Below are 21,483 nucleotides of genomic sequence, written 5' to 3' on the forward strand. Positions count from 1 at the left end.
ATCAAAAATCCCCAACAGGTCAGCAGTGGATCTCAAAGCTTCAGTCTGTCAGTGTGTCCACAAACCACTTTCCCTTTCTTCCAGCTCTGTACAGCATGCAGTTTTTTCATGTTGGTGGTAGTAGAGTACTATCCTAATTATTCTCATTATAGATTTAAATATAGAATTATTCATAACTTGTGTTACCTGTTTTTTATCTTTAATTTTCCTTTAATTTTTTTAATTATTTTTTTTTTTTTTTTTACACATCACAATGTGTCTTAAAACTGCCATCAGGGTTCTGTAAAAACAAAAGGTAGTCAAAGGAACAGAAGGTGGGGTTGATGGCTGGGGGTACAGGGGTGATGGGGTTTGTAACGTCCGGTGCAACACTTGGCCCTCCGAAGAGGATGACAGGATGGTGAGGGGAAATGACTATTTGAAAGAACTGGATGACAAGAGTTGAAAGGAGCCAAAATATGGGAGAGAAAAACAAAACAAAAACACCATCTTCACAGCCAGTGCCTCAGTCTCAGAGCAAAAAGAACATTTTCATGCTGTCCTCCTCCCCGTCACTCATACAACATCTTCAAAAGACTGCAGTGGTCCAAGGAGGTATGGGGGCATTAACGTCAGCAGGTTTCTCTCACAACTGGGAGGAATCCAGACACAGAAGGATGGGGAAGAGATCAACCTAAGAGGGACAGAGACGGAGGACAGAGTATAACAGACGTTATAGAGGCCAAGTTTAAGCTCATCAAATATCATGTCCAAAAGCAAGTTTGCCTTAGTTGAAAGTATCAGAGAATTACAACACATAAGTACTAATTGGTGCTGTTAACACGGAAAGACTCATCCATAGGGTGAAAAACGAGAAAGAGAGAGATAAACATCCCACAGCCCACTTTATCTTAACCGGGATGAGTCATTGCCTGAACAAATTAATGCACAGCATCTCCTCTGCACTGCACTCATGACAAACACCGTGACTGGTTTGTGTGTGCAAAAGATTAAAAGAACAAAATGTGGGTGGTAACTGGAAAGAGAGGACAACCTGTTATATTGGTGTGTACGCTTGCAGCATAAATCTGCCCCACTTCTTTGCCTGAATGAAAGCCACTGATTAACCCCTGGAAGGCTATAGTCTAGATGAATCCTAACGGAGTAGAAAAGTGATGCTCCATGATCGGACGAGTCCAGATCTAGTTTTTGTGACTGTATAGAAAACCACCCATGAGTCTGCCTGGGGAGTGGTGGTGAGTCAGAGCACTGCTTTCTGAATATCAACGCTCTCTCCTCCCTGATTTTCTCTGCCACTCTTCACTGGTATCCATCTCCACGTCTCCGTCGGTTCTAACACATTCTCATCCCTCCTATCTTTTCATCTGTTCTCCTTATGTGTTAATCTTTTTTTCTCTATCTACTGTATGGAAGGTGTCCTCTTAGCACTTCTGAAGCACAAGTCAGAGCTTTTGTTAACAGTCTACACACTCACCACGTGAATTGTTGGTGAGGGAGGAAGGGGAGGGGGTCATTGCTGTTTGCAGGTGGAGAGCTTGCGGATCTTGCTGGCTGTGGAGACTCCTTTACGTGAGGGGTTGGATGAAGAGGAGGATCGGCGTTCGGCTTTGGCCTTGCTGTTCAGAGACCCACCCTCCGTCCCGTTCACACAAACTGGCTTGGCTACAGCTGGACTGTAGTCCGCGTGCTCCTGACCCCAAGCTTCTTCGGCCACTTGTCCTAAAGACACGCACATTAGGCTCAAAACAAATCCATCATAGTTTCACACAAGTCTTGACTTGACCACTGCTTCATTGAGCAAGTGCAGTAAAAGCACGAGAGTGCACACCGAGCAATTACATGGATGGGAATTACCACAGACCTGCTGCTGTAAAAACTGTAAACACAGGGTTTCTTTAGAAAGGGACCTTTAAAAAGCTCATTTGTCAGCAGCACCAGCATAATGTCAGGTCAGATAACCATGAGAAACAAGATAAATAGTAATCTACAACATCAGGAAATCAACGGAGTGAAAAATAGGCCCTAACCTAAATGAGACTTGTTCATTTCAAGTGCAGAGGTGTGTGTGTGTGTGTGTGTGTGTGTGTGTGTGTATGTGTGTGTGTCTCGGGCTGTGAGAACCTTTAAATGACTTCCCACACTGTAAAAACTGTAAACCCTAACAATATTAAAAGCGGTGTGATAGGGATGTCACGAGAACCAGTACTTTGGTACCAAAATTCTGAAAACTTGACGGTACTCATTTTTCTATAGTACTGTAGGTACCTGGGGATGCAACTCTTCCAGATCTGACAGGGGCAGTATAATTCAATTAATTCAATTTTATTTATAGTATCAAATCATAACAAGAGTTATCTCAAGACACTTTACAGATAGAGTAGGTCTAGACCACACTATAATTTACAAAGCCCCAACAATTTACAGTAATTCCCTCAAGAGCAAGCATTAGCAGTAGCTATAGCGACAGTGGCGATGAAAAACTCCCTTTTCGGAAGAAACCTCGGCAGACCCAGACTCTTGGTAGGCAGTGTATAAGCCTACAAGTGTTCTAGTCTACCGCTAAATGCTGGAGAAGACGAATGCCAACCAGACAGAAAAACATAGCACCTTATGTCCGTGCACTACTTTACCATACATCTACAGCAAAGGCTTTCTCAACTTCACCTGGAGCTCCCAAACAGAAAGTAAGTCTGTTTCTCTCTGCCGTTGTCTGTCACAGCCATCCTGACATTAGCCAACTTTAGCGCTCATTTTAGCGGACCACTATAACGTCAGTTAAGTTAACTTTAACCAGCCCGGTTCTATGTGAAAAAAAACGATGGCAGAGAGAAATAGACCTAACTAAACATGCTTGCTCTCTGGGAGTTCCAGGTAAACAAATGAAAGACGTTACCATACGCTGGCTGTGTTGTGATGCCAGGCTTCAGAGCAGCGGGCTGTGGCTCCATAACACTGACGTTTTCTCCAGATTACATGTGACTCACGCTCGCCTTGCCCCCTCCACTCCACACCAAACAGTAACAGAAAGTTCAAACTAAAAAACAACGGACACTGAAAGAAGAGCAACATGTCCCTGGTATCATGACATCCATAGTTGTCACTATTGTTGTGTTTTTTATAACGTTTCAATGTTTAAATAAAAGGAATTAATTTATGTATTATAGTTCTTTTTTTCTTCTTCTACACACAGTAGTATCGAGTATCGTGTACTTCTTGATACCGGCTACTAGATTTTTGGTACGAGTAGATGTAGTTACTGCTTAAGAGAACCATCAGGTCATACGGTTGTTTAAAGTGATGGTTCGGAGTAATTTCACCCTAGGGTCCTTTGAACCATGACCTCGAGCCAAACACTCCCCCAGAAGCTTTTTTCACCTGGGTCGAACTTTGGGAGAGTTAGCGTTATCAGCTGAATAGCTTAGCGCAGGGGCTAATGGATCCAAAGTGTCTCTTAACATTACCCCACTAATAATGCCCAAAATGATACCAAACGTCTACAGTAGTACAAATAGGTTATGGACTCATAAAACGATGGATTGTAAAGTTTGTAAGTACACCAGAAGTTTATGTAAATAACACTTGCCTGCTGGCTTCTGCTCTCTGCTGTTGTTGTCACTGCTGTTACTACCGGGCAGTAAGAGTGCTTAGGGCCGTCTACAAATTACAACACCGAAAAGAGATGCAACAAAAATATTTATTAATTTAATGATTAAATAAGGAAATGTCTCCAAACTTACCTCAATTATAACTTGTCTCCTAGTTATTCCACCACACTTACTTTAAAAAATAAGTTAAATTAATAAATATTTTTGTTGCATCTCTTTTCGGTGTTGTAATTTGTAGACGTCCCCAAGCACTCGTCTTACAGCAGCAACAACAATAGCAGAGAGCAGAAGCCAGCAGGCAAGTGTTATTTACATAAACTTCTGGTGTACTTACAAACTTTACAATCCATCGTTTTATGAGTGCATAACCTATTTGTGCTACTGTAGACATTTGGTATCATTTCGGGCATTATTAGTGGGGTAATGTTAAGAGACACTTCGGATCCATTAGCCCCTGAGCTAAGCTATTCAGCTGATAACGCTACTCTATGCTAACTCTCCCAGTGTTCGACCCAGGTGAAAAAAGCTTCTGGGGGGGCGTTTGGCTCGAGGTCATGGTGCAAAGGACCCTAGGGTGAAATTACTCCAAACCATCACTTTAATTTACCATACACTATTACTTTATGAGGCATCCTATGAATCAGTGCTCAGCATGTGTGGGAGTGAACCCTTGAAAACCATTCATACTTTCACACCAAAACCATTTTAACTAGACTATTTTTAGATCACTTCATTCACATTCTGCAGCTCTATTTTGTTTTTATGTGGGGCACCACTTCTAGATACTCAACACCGACTGCTGCATTCATTATCACCAGCTGTTGCCTAGCAACACAAAGGATCTGATTTCTGCAGGAAAAGATAAAAGTTGGGGAACAAATCAAATCAAATATAAATGCCATTATCTATTCGTTGCAGTATGTTCTAAAACTAAAAGAATTATTTGACAGTGCAGCCTGTTACTACTAGACCTTATGAATCTATGCACATCTAAGCCTTGTTTACCATTTCCTTATAGGTAAAACAGTCAACCAATCAGAGCTTAGTAGGTGGGTTTAAGATTGTGAACATCATCTTCCTACTTGCATGTAGCCAGCTATGTACCTAAATTCATGAAAAACACAGAAAGAAAAATTGCTAAAAAAAGTGTGGATGACATCGACACAGCTGTAGTTGTTATTGAGTCCATCCATGTACAGAAATAATAAATACTTGAATTGACATAATTTCTTTGATCTTGAATGTGGAATGTGTTAAGTCAACTGATCCTGGAAACCGCTACTGCAGCTTATGCATCAACTGAAAGATATTGGCAGGATGAATGTCACAAAACAAAATAACTCCTTCCAACAAAAATTGGCTAACATGAACACTGTGTCAGGCTGAATGAATGAAGTGAAATGGTAATTCAGTTTGATTATCAGGATTAATATAGAAAGACATTTCTGGTAAGCCTTTATTTACCTCATTGCAGTTTCAGTAAGTCGTGGAAGTGACAATTTCATTTTGTGTGATGTGGAACTGAAAATTGTTTAATATCCACCTGCCACTCAATAGATTTTAGACTTTTTTTTTTTGGCTGGTGAGTGAAGCAAATCTAGCAGCCACTTGCATATTTTACCAGCATTTGGCTGGTGCTAATTTCCAACCTTTGCCTTGAACTCTGATTACACAGACCCCAATGGTCCAAGTTTTTTTTTAACCACTAAAACAAAAGAGCATGAGCATCACTGGGGGAAAGACTCACTACCAAAATGAGAACGTACAAACGGTGTTACCATCATGTTAACATAAACAGTAATAAGCAGTAATTCCTGTTACTGCTTTTCACTTTCCAGTGAAATGCATTGAGTGTGGTTTTTATGGCTTTAAGTGAGAGGCAAAAGTTTAATGTGGGTTAGTTAGAAGTTGAAATTTTAAACGTTAATTTGAACCACATTTTTGACCCAAGGAAGAGGTTTGGTGCTATACAGCAATGTCTTTTTTTGTGACACATTTCTAAGAAGGACGATTCAGTGTTGTCACACAAGAGGAAATAGGTAACAATGAGACAAACAGACAGTTCCTCGTCTTCTCAAAGTCAAAACCGAAAGAATAAGGACAAACCAAAACAACACAAAATACAATTACTAAACACTGATTGCTCTCATATCGCGGAATTACATTTCCAGGAAAATTGCCTGACATCCGGCGCACAAATTTAGAGCTAGCAAGCTACATGCTGAAAATTGCACGTTTTGAAGAAAATTTGGATCAACAAGATTTACAAAGAAAATGTTTACGGCATTTACTATACAGTATAACTGGGACGTTTAGGTGTCGATTGGTGGGCATTGCTTAAGTTCACATGGGGATACACTGGTAAGAGAAAATTATTTTTAACTATGTATCCACCAAGTTTAAATAGCTTACGTTACTGTATTGTGTGAACAGTTCTTTAATATTTTTATGTGGAGTTTTCAAAATTGCGCCATGGAAACAGGTCTGGCAATGCGAGACTAGAAAAAACAAAAGATATTTAAATCCATCTTGAGTTCAACTTTAAGAATTGTCTGAGCTCACACATACCCGGCACTGTGAAGTCCTGAGTATATATGATCTCATCCTCTCCATCGTAGAGCTCGTCATCGTCGTCCTCTGCGTAGCCGTGCAGATCCTCCAGGTAGGGCACCACGGTCATACTCCGCCAAGGATCCCTGCTTTCTGCGTTGGCAGGGATGGGCACAGGGGGCTCAGACGGGGGGTGTTTCTTACGCACCCAGCTAGAAAGGACAGGCAGATGCAAATGCACATGTAAATGACAAATCAGACTTCAATTAAGTTTTCTAAGCACTTACTGTAGGCCAGGAGTTGCACACATTTCCATTTTTTTTTAAAAGATCTGTACATAATTTTACATGGGATAAATGCAATATACTAAATCACTCACTTGTGTTGCCTTATATTTTGTATGGAAAACCTCTTTGCAGGGTCGTACTCAAGCATTCCTGAAAAACAAACATCATTCAATCACAACAAGACTAAATTTCTCCACTCACGTCATCTTTCTGTTAAGTGTTAAACAAAAAGTGGTGGGAGGCTGCAGCAGTGAGGGGTGAGATAACCGCAGACAGATGATAAACTTATTCAAGGAACATTAATTAAAGCTCATAATAAACTCATTCATCACTGTGTGTCAAGGCATCCTGCAAAGCTTAAAGAGTCAATGAGGTACAGTAAGGAAACATCAATATGAGTAGCATAACAGCTGTACCAAGTAATGAAGATTTTGTCCCTCAATTATCATAATGGGAGCTGAAACTGTGGGAAAAGCAGAATGTCAGTGTGATAAGGCAGCAGTGATGCAGTGCCTATCCAGACCTAATAATGTAATTGTCTCCCAGCAGGCAGAGAGGGGCAACATGCAGAGTTCCGATAGTAGTGCTGTGCCTTCTGAAGGACACCTTTTGTGGCACTGGGCTTATTTTAGACCATGTAATTATGGACTGACTATCTCCCAGGTGCTGCGTCATCACACACAGACGTCAAATGCTCACACAAAATGGGGGATGGAGAATCTGTGAGATATAACAGCACCAGAATGTGGGTTTTTTTCCCAACCTATTCACGGTTAAGACATTGTTCAAAATCCCTACATGTGACAACAAGTACAGTAAAATAAGATGGATAACAAGCTACAATACTAAGCATTCAGCTTCATTATTTCATTAGTCTGTGCAAACATAATCTTCCCAACATTCTTTTGGATTTTACATCCATTCAGCCGATAATACGTTTAACTATAAAAGACTCTTGACTCTTTGTTTTTACAAGGGGCAACAAGCAAACATTGCAGCATTCCAGACAGGAAAAGCAACGCCTGACTAAAATGTGTTTAGTATTCTGCTGCTGGCTCCGGATCAATGGGAACTACGTCAACAGCTAGAGGGATTTCTACAATTTGGAGGAAGCCTCCCATGCTGAGAAGTCACAAGTGACTTTTAGTGTCACAGCACCACCTACTGGATGCATGCAGAAAAGATCCGTGCGACTGGCTGGGACTTTATATTTTTTAGATAATTTTTTGGGGGCATTTTAGGCCTTTAATTCCACAGGACAGATGAAGACATGAAAGGGGAGAGAGAGAAGGGGAATGACATGCAGTAAAGGGCTGCAGGTCGGAGTCGAACCCGTGGCGTCGAGGAGTAAACCTCCACGTGTGTGCCTGCTCTACCAACTGAGCTAACCCGGCCACTGGCTGGGACTTTTTTGTGATTTATTACTGCTCTCACTACATATCTGACCAATTCCATCTCAAAGTTTTACTTCCAATTGACAAACTTACAAAACAAAACATAATAAGAGCAAACCACCATTGTTAAAATAAGTGCATGACTTTGCCTGATAATGCATGACAGTCATCTGCTGCTATGACAAAAATACGACACTCAATGGATTAATCCAATGCTGACCTATGAATCACCCATTAGTTTGTAATCACAGCAACAAACCTTGATGAACAAAGTATTTTAGTAAAACCATTTAGCTCTATACCACACTCACCTTGCAGCAGGTCCGACAGGAGGGGTCCACACTCCTCGGGAACCGTATAGTCTCCTTTCCCAATGTTCTCAAATAGCTTATAGATGTTGTCCCCCTCAAACGGATACAGACTTGTTGTAATGTTGTATCTGAATTGATGGAAGGAGTCAACAAGTACTATAAGTGTATCATAAACCGGAATACTGTTAATAGTCGTCACAATTAGGGTTGGGAACCTTTTACGTTTGAGCCGATACAGGCAACTGGCAGTAGCCTTGTCCGTACTTTCTCTTTGTAATAACATTTAATTTTTAACAATTTGTTGTAAAATAAGTCCAAACCTATTTATCCTTTATGTAGAACTCTGTTTCTGTGTTTTAGAGGAACCACACTGTGACCGCTTTCAGCATGCCATTATATTGCAGTACACGTTGTCTGCGTGGAGTTTTGAAAAGTGTAAACACACTTGCAACCGCTTTATCGGTGTTGCCCTAATTCACTGTGACTAGAACAAGCTGCAGAGGCGACGTAGTGGTGTCATCTTTGACTATTCTTTCAAATTTAATAGCACCATACAGGCACTTTACTACAGCTATTTCTATAGTATAACATGCCTACGTACACCTTACTTCTCAATCCTCTCTGTATCTTGTAGGCAGTGTGTCCCATATATTCCCCTAAATGACACTCTAATCTTTACACAGAATAACCAGTAGGAGGATAGTAGGGCTGGGCGATAGGGAGAAAATCAAATATCACAATATTCTTGACCAAATATCTCAATATCGATATTGCGGCAATATTCTAGGGTTGGCAATTGGTGCTTTAACAAAATATCTTCACACTTGTAGATTTAACACAGAAGCATAAACCACGCTTACGAAGGAAAGACAAGCATTAACAGCATTTTTTCCATTACAATCAATGAAGTACCACAGGCAAACAATATCTCATTTTGTCAGATATTAAGACAACTTAGCAGATCTTCTGTCTATAATTGGGCCTTTAAAATGCTATAATATTTAAAGCATTCTATGAGAGCTTGAGCAACCTGAGGCTCTGACTACTCACAGTGTTACTCCAGCAGACCAAATGTCCACTTTAAACCCTGAAAAGGTGTCCAGTCCATTGGCAATCTCTGGAGGCTGGAAGGCCGGAGAGCCTTGACTGGTGCGACATGTGTCATCCTCTGCAAATGGGTGAAGGGCCTGAAAAATATAGAGTGAACTATATTAGTGAGAATTTGAGTTAGTGTTTCTTTATATCTATAACCACAAATAATGAATAATTTCTTGCCATTTCCTTCTTATGAAACACCACTTTTAATTTGAAAGTTCCACTATCACTACCTAAATAGGAATTCGTTGTTTGATTAGCTGAAATCTGGCGGTGAAAATAAGAAAGAAAAAAAAATTCCCCTGGATGGTAAACACTATGCTGCGGCCCGGGCTCACCTCTGCTACTCCCAGGTCCGAGATTTTAAGTGCCCCGTCTGTGGTCAGCAGCAGATTCCCTGGTTTAATGTCTTTGTGAACTATTCCCTGGCTGTGCAAATATTCAAGGCCATCTAAGAGCTGGCAAAAGTACCTGAAAAAAAAAAACAGAGGGGTTGACGGACACAATTTAAAGAGGAGTGGAAGTGTTACATACAAGAATAATAATAAAAAAGGCATATCAAACGATTTATCGCTGTGGTCACATGAACCTTTGTAATTTAGTACTTTAGCATCAGTGGCTTTCCAGCAGTGACCACATATTCACACAATCTATGGTCAGTTATTTTAAGAGTAGAGGCCCTGCAGTCTTGATCTAAACTTAGGCCTGGACCAATGGCTGCAGAGAGGGTTAATCTAAATATAACAGCGAGACTGAGGGAAAGAGGGAGAGAGGGGAGGGAAAGAAACTTACCCGTGAGCTTGAAATACTGGAAACCTTTTCTCTGGGACGCTGTCCAGCATTTCTTGCATCCCACAAACGCAATACTCCATCACCATATACGTAAGTCAGCAGTCAAGGGGATTAACCAAACCAAACAAATAGATCCTTTAATAAAGTAAGCCCATTATATAGCTGATAAGTCACAAATGGAAATATGTAGGCATTTAGAAATAACCCTCCCGAACTGTAACATTAAAATCTAACATTTAAAAACCATTAACTATCAAAAATCAACTCATATGCACATTCATTTACAACGCAAGGATATATTTTCTGCTTCTCTTCATTGTAGAGCACATCCACCAACTGAATCACATTCTTGTGTTGGAGTCTTCTTAGCAGCTGAATCTCCCTATAAATGGCATTGGACACAAAAACAAAAACATGCAAAAGATGACTCAAGCAAACGTACAGGGAGTGTCATATATTCCAATACCGGCCCATATGTGCTGAGAACGTAGAATAAAGGCCAGTTGCCATACATCAGCACAACCGCACTAATATGGCTAGGTATAGTAAGAGCACAAGTATATTATTGGTTTTATTACAGTACTGGCATTTCTATTAAGCGGTTGATTTGAGATCTGTTGAGCAGAATCTCATATCATTTCACGATACAGTAGGTGTCATTTTGTCTCTTTTTGTGATTTAGTATCAACCTACATTTGTATATCCATTAAATTAAGAGTACAAACATGTGAGCCTTTTCTAAAAAGGGGATTTAAAGAAAACAGAAGTGCAGGAATGATACTGTAAGACTTGATATTGTCGGAGTGCAGCTGCAGCAGTCATTTACACTAGCCTCAGAAAGACAGATAATCTGACAGTTCCCTTCGCTACCCGAAGAGAAGAGGTTTAAATCACAAGCATGACAAAACACCCAGGACACTCAACATTCATCAGAGAGCTGTGAGTGGGGACACTAACTAATTTGGATCTGGATAGGAAGAGCACAAAGTACAAACCACAGACTTCCCAAGACATACCAACCACACACAGATGAAATACGGAAGTGCTGCTTAACAATCAGGGAAGAAAATTTTGTGATTAGATTTGGATCCAATTTGTCTTTCCGCTAGCAAATAATGTGAGTTAAATTAATTTCCCTCTTCCATAGTAAGAAGCACCACCCAAACTGTGTCTGACATCATGATGGACCTATGTGCTCTCAGCAGAGTTCTGTCCTCATTGCATATGTAGTGTGGAGAAAAGATAATGTAAGCAACACCACAGACAAAAATTAAACAAAACATTTTTGGTCTCTGTGAGCATATTAACCCTTGTGTACAACCCTTCCCGTCAACATTGGAAAAAAACATTTTTTTCGCCGTTTTTGCTTTTTCCAACGTTTTAAAATTGTTAAATTTTTCTTCGACGCTTTCAGCACTTATTTCTACGTCCCATATTTTCTGATATAAACTGAATGTGAAGATGTGAAGACTGTGACCCGAAGTCAACACAAGGGTTAACATTGTAAAAATCTTAGGCCTAATTCTGCGGATAAATAAAAAGGGAGCGGGCCTCTGCCAAAAGACCATGAAGCCCCTACAGTGCTGAGGCGTCATCCGTCTCCTTTTTTTGTGTGTGTGACTTTGACACAATCTCACAACAAACACGTTGGAGCTTACTTGTCCCTTATCAGTCACCCTGCAGTTTATAAGCTGTGTCAGTCCTCTGCCTTATACACAATCTTACTACTGACAAATGGATATTCTGGGCCTAGTCAGCCTTGCGCTTGCACACACAAGCAGTTACTGCTGAATCACTGCACTGGTTAAAAAAAAAAAAAAAAAAAAAGACAGCATGCACATGCACACATAAAAACATAATTAGGATTAAAATATGGTAAGGAATAATAAATAGCATAATTTAAAGCTATACATCTGACAACTGAATAGCAAGCGCAGATGAGATGTTTGAAATGTAGCAAACCAAGCTGCATCTGCATCACTGCTCGTTTCCATTAAACAAATCATATAACCGAGGCGGGCTGTCACCAAGACTGCTGCAGTCCATCTGCAGTCTCCAAGTTCAAATGTGTGTTGATGGACCTGTGTGTTCAAGGCCTACAGGCTGCAGAGCTGAAAGGATTTCAGCACTCAGCGATATGGCAGCTATTCTGGCACAAAGCGGCAAAATTAAAAAAATCTGTGTCTACACTGTGCTGGTCCAGAGTCTGTGTCTAGTTTAGGGCACGCATGTGTGTCCGTGTGCGCTCCTGTCATTCCAAACTAGGGCATGGCATTCTTGGGGTGTTGCCATAGAAACAGGAGTTGCATTGCTCAATCAATGCCGTTATGAGCATGCCCATTCCCATAGCAACCCTGTAAAAGCAGGAAGTGTTTGGCAGACAGGAATGCTAAACCAAGGCTGTTAAGGGAGGGGGGGGGGGGGCACTGGGGGCTACAACAGCATCCACACACAGACAGGCCTTTACAGGCTCAAACATCTAGCTTTCTCCGGCTGGAAAACATAAGGCTTCAACCAAGTAAGACCGATGAGGAACACTAGTGTACTCTTTTTAAAAATGGCGACAACTGCAGCTTTGTCCTAAACATATAAATATAGCCAGGATTAAAAATAAAAAACACACCTAACAAGAAAAGCAAGAACACAACTCCAGACTAACCACCGTGTGACCCAGGGGAAGTTAAAAAAAATATCTATGGTATTAAAATATTTGGGACTTCAGGATGATACAACAAGGTATACAGTACCATTATATGGCAACGGTAAGAAAATGTTGGAGTGGGATCAGTTTTAGGGGTGGGAGATATTAACAAAAATGAATATCGATATTTTTTTTCAATATCTTGATATCGATATTCAGACGATATTTTTGAAATCCTTCTACAAGTTTAAAGAAGCCCTGTTCGGAGGCCATTTCAGTGGTTCTCTTGGGAAAATGTACAAGCAAGATGAAATCATAACCATAAACAAAGGGCTCTGTTCTGTAACATATTGCACACAACCATGTCCTTATTGGAAGCAGTCCTGGAGCTGGGACAGGGCCGGGTCAGACTAGGTTCTGATAGTCGTCCTACTTGGCTGTATAGTCCTTCTGACCGGGACTTATGCTGGGATCAGGAGTTGGATGTGATCTGACTGGCCCAGGTGAGGGAGAGGTCCAGTTCTGTGTGCTTTTTTGATGTTAGAGTATACATGGTCTAGTGTGTTCTTCCCTCTAGTAACACAATCTACATGCTGGGAGAAAGCTGGGGGGGAACAGACTTTAAGGACGCCTTGTAAAAGTCCCCTGTATCCCGTATCCAGGTGATCGCGCTGCAGTTTGTTCACAGGATTTGACTGGGGCCTGGTCTTAGGGTTGGCCACTCCAGGACATTAATGTAATTGTTTAAGTAATTTCTATGTAGCTTTGGCTCTCCCCAGTCTCACTTCTCTTGCAAACAGCGCTAGATTTTCCTCAAGGATTTCTCTCCGTTTGTTTTTTGCCATTTTCATTTTACCCTCTAACTTCAATTACACTAACCAAGATGTCATGTGAGATTTTTTTCAGTTGTAGCATGCAAAGTGTCTACCATCTCAGCTATGGAGCCCTGCGGCACCTTTCAGAGCTGTCTTAAGCTTCGGTTATACTGGCGCTCGACAGTGTGCGGGCCTCCGTAGGTAGCGGGTGTGCTATGAGCATGCACAGAGACGTTTATGCTTAGCGCACTGTTCGTTGCAGTGTTCTCCAAAACACCAGAGGGCATACAAACAAAAGAATCTGTGAATAAGCAAGGAGTAGTAGAGAAGAAGAGAGCCGATGTAAAGGAAAGCCGGCTGCAAGGAAACCGTAGTAAACACATCCATGATAAACACCGACATACCGTGAAACATCTACTCCAATCATTAACGTGATTCATCCCCAAATCGAACCTACTGTCTGCCTGTAACACTGTTAAGGCCGGGACACACCAGCCAGATGGCCGACCGTCGACAGAAAAGCCAGTCAAGATGATCAGTCGGGTCCGCGAGGTCCAACAAACTGCCTCGGGACACACTGAGGCAACAACGACTTGAGAAACATAATACGTCTCCATAGCAGCAGGCGGCGCTAATCTGTATTGTTGCCCAAGAAATGAAAACCAGCAGCTGATTGGACGAACGTGTCACGTTTGTTTTCTCCGGAAATTCAAAGTCAGACTGTCATGGTGGCTCGTTCAGAATACGATCTCATATTGTACTAAAATAGTTCACTGAAACATGTTTCTGAAAACATTTTAAGCGAGACATAAGCCATGCAGTTGCTGAATCTGTCTTCATTTCAGCTTAACAAAAGGTCAGTTTAAAAGATTTGTCAGATTTTGAGAGACTCTAGTCACGCTCATTCTGCTCGCCATTTCCGGGTGAGTCCCGACTGCCAAAATGAAGGCCGACAGCCCGTCAGACGGACGACGGCACGGGACACACCGAACAAACTTGAGTCACTGACCTCGCCAAACTGTCCAACGGCCGATTATCGGCCTGGTGTGTCCCGGCCCTTAAGAACACTCTTTCCATGAAGCTTTTTTAGCTTTGACAAAGTGATCTCTCATGTTTTTCCAGCAATGCTTCTTCTTTTCCCAGTCTCTCTTTGACCACATATTTAAGGCCGTTTGACTCCCTGTGGTCTGTACATGAAGAATCATACAGATGTTTGTAGAGGCAAACCTGCTCGGTCTTCCCAGCCCACCACGTTGAAAAAAAGCACAGCGCGCAAATTTAGAAAAACTCAGTGGTGCACGACCACGCGCAGCGACAACTTGCGGAGCCTTCGCACTGGAAACAGCTGTTGGGACGTCATTTTATGGCTTGCGCATCTCACGCCGGGAACACAACGGCTATCATAAACCTAGCTTTAAGCCTCCTAGTGGCTTTCTCACAAGGACTTTTTAATGTTTGACCTTACTAAGTGGGTCTTAAATGTTCTTATATGCTTCTCCTTATTGGTACTTTCTCACATTACAGATACACTTGAAATATTCTTGTCTTCATATGTAGTTTTTACTAGGATATCGACACCAGCGACTGGACTTTGCATATACAAGTGTATTTAACCTAGAACTTCTAGTGACTTTGATAAAATGAATCTCTGGTAAATTTTTTACAACCGCTACCTTTTCAGTCATCCATCTCAAGAAAGATGAACACTTTAGTTATATGCAACACTTGGCATACACCCACATAACAGCTTGCATGTCACACACTTTAAATTAGTGTCATTATAGGCTTCAAGCTTATTTTTTAACCTGACTTCAGCATGTTAACAAATGGTGGATTGAGCCGTTAGTGCTCTGAAAACACTTCTCAGTGAAAAACAATACTATGGCTGAAGGGATCCAGTGTAGACACTGATGGAGAACTGCAGCTGCTACCGTTGAGCTGCTGACAGGCTGCTTTAAGTCCCAACAAACTGGAGACTGAGGGAAAAAAAATGGTATTTCTTAACTTTAAATTGCTAATCTAAGAATGGTTAACACAATATTCTGGGATAGACTTCAGTAAAGTTAGTCTGGATATCTGATAAATAGAAGCTACTACAATCCCAACAATTATTCTAACTGAGCAGTTACTGCCGTTGTGACTGCGACCTAAAAACACACCATCTTGCAGCTCTTCTTTCTCTCTGTGTGAACTAATTTTGACAGTTTTCTAAAGCTGCCTCTAAAATTAGCACAGGCCCACAGCGAAAGACTGGAGTAATATTTAATAAACTACTGTGTGATTAAAACTTCTGATACTAATCAGGAAATGGGGGATGCAGAAGTAAAGTTTGAATATGTAGACATGACAGACAAATCACAGAGGCATTAAGATAGACTAGACAGACAGAGAGCCGGGAACAAATAGAAAATTCTCTAAAACTAAAAATAACGCATTAATTTAAATGCACATTAATGCAAATAATCGCTTTGAGGCCATTGGCTGCAAACAGCATTGCTTAAGAGGAGGTAAATGGGTGGGTGGGTGGGTGCACCTCTCGCTAATATCTCCCTTTCTGAGCAGGACACCAGGAGGGTTTCAATCATGTGAATACAAGAAGGAGCAGGACCTGACGGTATCAGTGGGTGGGTACCCAAACTGTGTGCTGACCAACTAGCGCCGGTGTTCACAATGATATTCAACCTATCACTGGCTTAGTTCAAAACGTAATTAAAACGAAGATTCTGTACAGTATGTCTACTGCAAAATCGAACTAGCTTACCACAATAATAGCACGACGTCAGTGCTTTAGCATCTCAACAGAAAACATTTGAGTCTAACTTAATCCTCCATTCCACGAAGCGGACCCGACAAAAGTAAATCACAGAGTCGTATGGACGATGAAACTACACCAAACACAATTTGATCTAAAGAGCTGACGCGTTGACTATCCCTTCGGAAAAACAGCTGATTGTTGCGCACCATTCTCTCTCGCTCTCTCTCCACGGAGAAACAGCTGATCAACGATCTACTAGCATAAGTGTAACAGAGCTGTGTAGCATTGTAATCAAATATATAAATGAAAATAGGTTTAGCATAACTTATATTTACATATATGCCTATATACAGATAAGTCTCAGGTTGAAACTGAAAGTTAAGTTGCACAAATTAATGTAATGTTTATGTATATTTAATGTAGGCCTATGCCATAGTTTGAGGTTGATATCATTTGAAAAAATGTTTTCTTTAAAAAAAAAAAAAAAAAAAAAAAAAAAAAAAAAAAAAAAAGTAATATGGCACTTGAATGCACTTAATGTTTAGTTTTTCGAGATATGATATTGTAAGCAATGTAGGCAATAAAAATATTGCTTTTTCCAAAAATTTTACTAAACTATTGTTAATTATTGCTCTTCAATAAAACGATTAATCGGTAGAATACTCTATTACTAAAATAGTCGATAGCTGCAGCCCTAGTGTTCACATCACCAAGGGCCTGACCTTGCAGATACTTTCACCTTAGTAGCCTGAGGCAAACTGTCAGGTATCCCCTCAAATACTGAGGAATTTCTACTCCTGCATCATTGAGAGCGTCCTGACGGGGAACATCACTGCCTGATACGGAAACAGGACCGAACAGGACCGCAACGCCTGGAAAAGAGTGGTTTGATTGACTGAACATACAATAATACAATTAGGCCATGCCCTACCCTGCCTAAAGGATATTTACACCTGGCTAAAAAGTCTAAGAGAATCATTACAGATCCAAACCACCCAGGTAACAGCATTTTCTTCCAGTTGAGGTCAGGTATAATGTATACGTCAGGATACACCAGGCCAGCACTGAGAGACTCAGGAGGAGCCATTACCCTCAGGCCACGAATATTCCTAAACGAGGACAGAGGCTTAGACTTTTTGCAGTCCTGCCCTGTGTCAGATTATGAGTGTTGAATACTTAAATGCAGGCACAGCTCTAGGTTTGTGTGTAAAGCTAAGACTTTGTGCATGTTGTCACACTAGTTTCATACCTAGCTAGTCAGTACTTAACCATACAAATAATCGGTACTGAACCGTAACACGAGTACTGACTGAATGGCATCTGCTGCGATGAGTGTTTAAAGTCAAGATATTTTCTGATTTACTGTAAATCATCATTTTGTTAAACTGTTTTTAGGCACAGTTTTTTAAAACAAAGGCTAAAAGGTCTTTTTGTTGGTCCTCACACTGATGCAGAAGTGTATTTAGGGTGTGCCGAGTGCAACTTCACATCACTGGTGTGGTTACAGGTGAAACAGAGCGTTGCTTCTGACTAAACTACTTAACAGGGACCTAATCTTCAACCAGAACAGGTTAAAGAAGAAATGGCACATAAAAAAGGGCTGTACTAATAGCATAAAGAATATATCTGAAGCTACGCAAGCAGCGGCGGGGGTCAAAATTCCTGACTGCACGTGAAGGCGGCAGAGAAAAAGAAAAAGAAGAGATGAAGCGTGAGTTGAAGTTACTTTTGCTTTGTTGTTGCAGGACACAGTCACCTATTGTTTACACATACTCCTCGGCAGTTCAGGGTTTGCGTTTCGTTTTTTACCTTCAGTGTTTACAACTTTTTTGTTGCAGCTATAGAGGCAGTGATGTTTCCTGTTTACAGTAACGGGACTCTCACGCCACGTTATGGACAGACGGGCCTGATCTCCGGTTACATGATTGCTTTCCTCTGAAAGTTGAATTGGTCATAACTTTTTGCTGCAGGCAAATAAATGGAAAGACCTGCGTTTTTGCCTGTCTAACGAGTGACAACCGACGCAGTGTTTATGAATTAGCGTGATGAATGTTCGTACTATGTTTACTTTTATCAAATCGCCTGAAAACGACACCAGGCCGCTACAGTATAACCATACAGACCTCTACACACATCAGACTGCTTGCTCGTAAAGCAAAATTTCTCCGTTGTTGGCTGAGATGGAGGACATAGCTCTGCATAAATTAGCCAGCAGCTAGCGGCTTAAAAGTGACAAAACACCACAGTAAAAAAAAAAAAAAAAAAAAAAAAAAAAAAAGAAACTGAAGATTTGAATCCCAAAATTTTAAATCGAATACCTACCCATCAAACGAATATCCGGATCCAGCCCTAATAAATTATTCTTTAAAAGTGTGTGAAATGATGATGCATTTGACAAGTTTGGCTTATTTGCCTAGTTAAATGAGAAAAAAAAAAATAACTTTTCTTGTAGAAAGTGAAGTAAATCATCAAAACAGTATTATCTGGATATTTAAACTAAAACTAAGGTAGTAGAAATTTCAAGTGAAATATTTGAATTTAATAAAGTGGGACAGGCATCAATGGCCTGTCATTGTTGCACAGTCATAAGAAACCCAGTTGACTGTCTTCATTAAATTTTCAGTGGGGATTATTCAAATGAATTAAAGGAATACGCCACAGTTTGTTGAAATACGGTTTACCCTGGCTGTAGATAGGTGGGCCAACGCATTTTTTGTCTCAGTGCAAGTAATTCGGTTGTTTTTTTGTCTTTTGTTTACTCACAACATACTAACAGGCAACATAGGATTCCATTCACTACGCTAAGCTAACTAGCAGCGGCGCTGCCGGTGTTGCACCGGACTTAAACAATGCATGCACAAAAAACGCGTTGGCCCACCTATCTACAGCTAGGGGAGACCGTGATAAGCCCTATTTCAACACATGGTGGTGTATCCCTTTAACTCATATTAAGAGCAAGCATTACAGATGAGGAGTCAGTAACAATGTTGTTATGACACCGTCAGAGTGCAAATAAAGGGTAAAAAATAAAAAACAGGTTGACGAACCCGAAAAACACTCACTTTTTCACATTGGCTTCTCCATTGGGAATCCTCCTCAGTTTTTTCTTCTTCAGTATTTTGACAGCCCTGCGACAAAGTGTCTCTGAGTCCAGCATCTCTTTCACTTTGCCATAAGATCCCTCCCCTAGCAGATCCCCCATCAAGTACTTTCCGATCAGCTTTGCCCTCTTCCTTCGTGGCTGGTAGATCACCTCTGTAGAGTCAATGCGGTGAATGAAAGTATCCATCTCCATCAGTTCATTTTCATTTAGATAGTCAAGATGATGCAGGTCGCCGGTACTCATGACTGATAGTTCGGTAGCCACAACTTATGCCTCTTGTGCTAAAACGTTCGCAAATAGCTATGATTGCTGCTGTAGAGTAATCCACTTGTAACCTTTCAGCACTGAGCCGAATGTTTTAATTCCACAAGATGGAATACAGATGAATTACAAAATACTGAACATGGGTGAGAGAATAAATCAGGCCTGAGAGTTGAGGGAGGAGGTGGGGGATCAATCCCAATTTGTAAACATTAGGGCTCTTTTATCTTAAGAGGGCAAACAGAAGAGAAGAATCTGTTGGGTCCAGTGCCAAGTTAGTGCTGTATACGATGCATTTTGTACTATATGTGCAGTTGAACATAAATAAGAAAATTGTGATTCTAGAATGTTATTCTTTTCTGCTTTAGTCTAAATAACTTTTATATGAATTTAATACCATACAGCCTTAGGTAGATGCGACCAGTCCTCCTTCAAGGCCATGCAGCACAGCATTTCTGTCAAAGGCCCATGATTTACAGCATAGGTTTCCTCAGGATAAACAAGTGTGTACAGCTGGACTAGATCCAAGCACAGTTCTACAGCCAAACGCATGCAGCAGTATCAGCCCAATCTCTGGTATGTGCCTGGCTCATGGAGGTCGACTGAGCCATCCAATATGTCCAACAGTCCTCAGGTGTCCTCCATGCCACCACTGTTCCTACTGCATGGTGCCTGAAAACAAGGGTAATTTAAACATTATTGAAAATAAAAGTATAGCTTTCGCTCGTTTCTAAACTAAGATAGCCCTCTTTGGTAAACACTGTGCAGACATGACACTTGACCGGTTAACCTTACTGGGTTTCAGCCACGGAAATATTATAAATTATTATTATTATTAAAGTACATATTTAGCACCCCACTTTAATTCAAGTTGTATGTGAGTTACATTTGACACTTTGTTGCTCAGTTAAAAAAAAAAAAAGTGTTAACTATTAGCTAGCTGTAAGCTAACATAGCACGTTTGCTTGAATGAACTATCGCTAGCCTGCCAACATACACTCTTACTTTGTGGTTCATTGATATAACGTCAAACACATTTGCTAGCATTGCAGGTTTTAACGCATACGTTTGCTTTAAAGCAACGGCAATTAATGTAAGGTGGCTGAGGATTACCTGGAGAGGATAACCGAAACGTCGTCACACAACTGTAGCCAACGGTGGTTATGCAGCGCAAGCTAGCAATAGCCAACTTTGCCTGACGTTAAGATTAGCGTTAGCCAACTTCAATTCATTTGCCGGTGGATAAGCGGCAAGATAGCAGAAGGGAATTGTTTTCGGACTGTATTGTATTATACTCACCTAATAGCAAAACGAACATCAGCTTCAGTATCAAAACCAGCCCCTACAACGGAGTACCAAACCAAATACAAACGCAAGCTAACCGGAGTTGCGATGCCTAGCAAACCGTTCAGATTACAATGTAAATTGCTAGCTAGCTATGTAGCTAGTTAACAAGCTAACAAGCTGGTGCCAATCCTAGTGCCGGGTCTCACCTTTATCCATATGAATCTTGTTGCCGTTTCGGGTTTTATTTCGTCTGTGTCCTTCCTGAGTGAAGCGAATATTTCACTTGGGTCTATCAGTTAAATTTTCGGACTCTTCGTGTTACTCTTGCTACTCAGGTTGTCGCCATCTTGTTTACCTCCGCCCCCGACTCGCACTGACAGTCCATACATGCGTCAAATCACCTTAATACGTCAAATCAAAGTTCGTTCCTCCCCTAAATTAAGGAGAAACGAGAATGTCAACCAATGCTGACAAATAGTTTAACAAGTAAATTACTCATTCTTTTAGATTTAATCAAGTAGTCTAATCCCATTGATATTTCTGGGAATTTAAAATGGATATGTCCAGGCGGGTACGCACCGTACCTC

At 40.9% G+C, this 21,483-nt stretch overlaps 1 protein-coding gene across 3 annotated transcripts; it reads right to left on the reverse strand.

The window, feature by feature from the left end:
- stk11 (serine/threonine kinase 11) lies at nucleotides 1-21,332 on the reverse strand. Of its 3 annotated transcripts, none has more exons than XM_028594141.1 (11): nucleotides 21,103-21,332; nucleotides 19,308-20,281; nucleotides 10,333-10,416; nucleotides 10,035-10,124; nucleotides 9,581-9,713; nucleotides 9,198-9,334; nucleotides 8,148-8,275; nucleotides 6,535-6,592; nucleotides 6,174-6,367; nucleotides 1,475-1,719; nucleotides 1-673 (listed from the first exon to the last, which is right to left on the reverse strand). In XM_028594141.1, exons 2-10 carry the CDS (start codon nucleotides 19,589-19,591, stop codon nucleotides 1,511-1,513), a joined length of 1,317 nt encoding a protein of 438 aa, XP_028449942.1. In that variant the 5' UTR covers nucleotides 19,592-20,281; nucleotides 21,103-21,332; the 3' UTR covers nucleotides 1-673; nucleotides 1,475-1,510. The 3 variants fall into 3 exon arrangements, with proteins under 3 accessions (XP_028449942.1, XP_028449943.1, XP_028449944.1); XM_028594142.1 differs by lacking the exon at nucleotides 21,103-21,332 and adding an exon at nucleotides 20,909-21,081; XM_028594143.1 differs by lacking the exon at nucleotides 21,103-21,332 and adding an exon at nucleotides 20,723-20,804.
- Between the last annotated feature and the right edge of the window lie 151 nt (nucleotides 21,333-21,483).

This window comes from Perca flavescens, chromosome 12 (genome assembly GCF_004354835.1).
Source record: "Perca flavescens isolate YP-PL-M2 chromosome 12, PFLA_1.0, whole genome shotgun sequence".
Taxonomy (NCBI): Eukaryota; Metazoa; Chordata; class Actinopteri; order Perciformes; family Percidae; genus Perca; species Perca flavescens.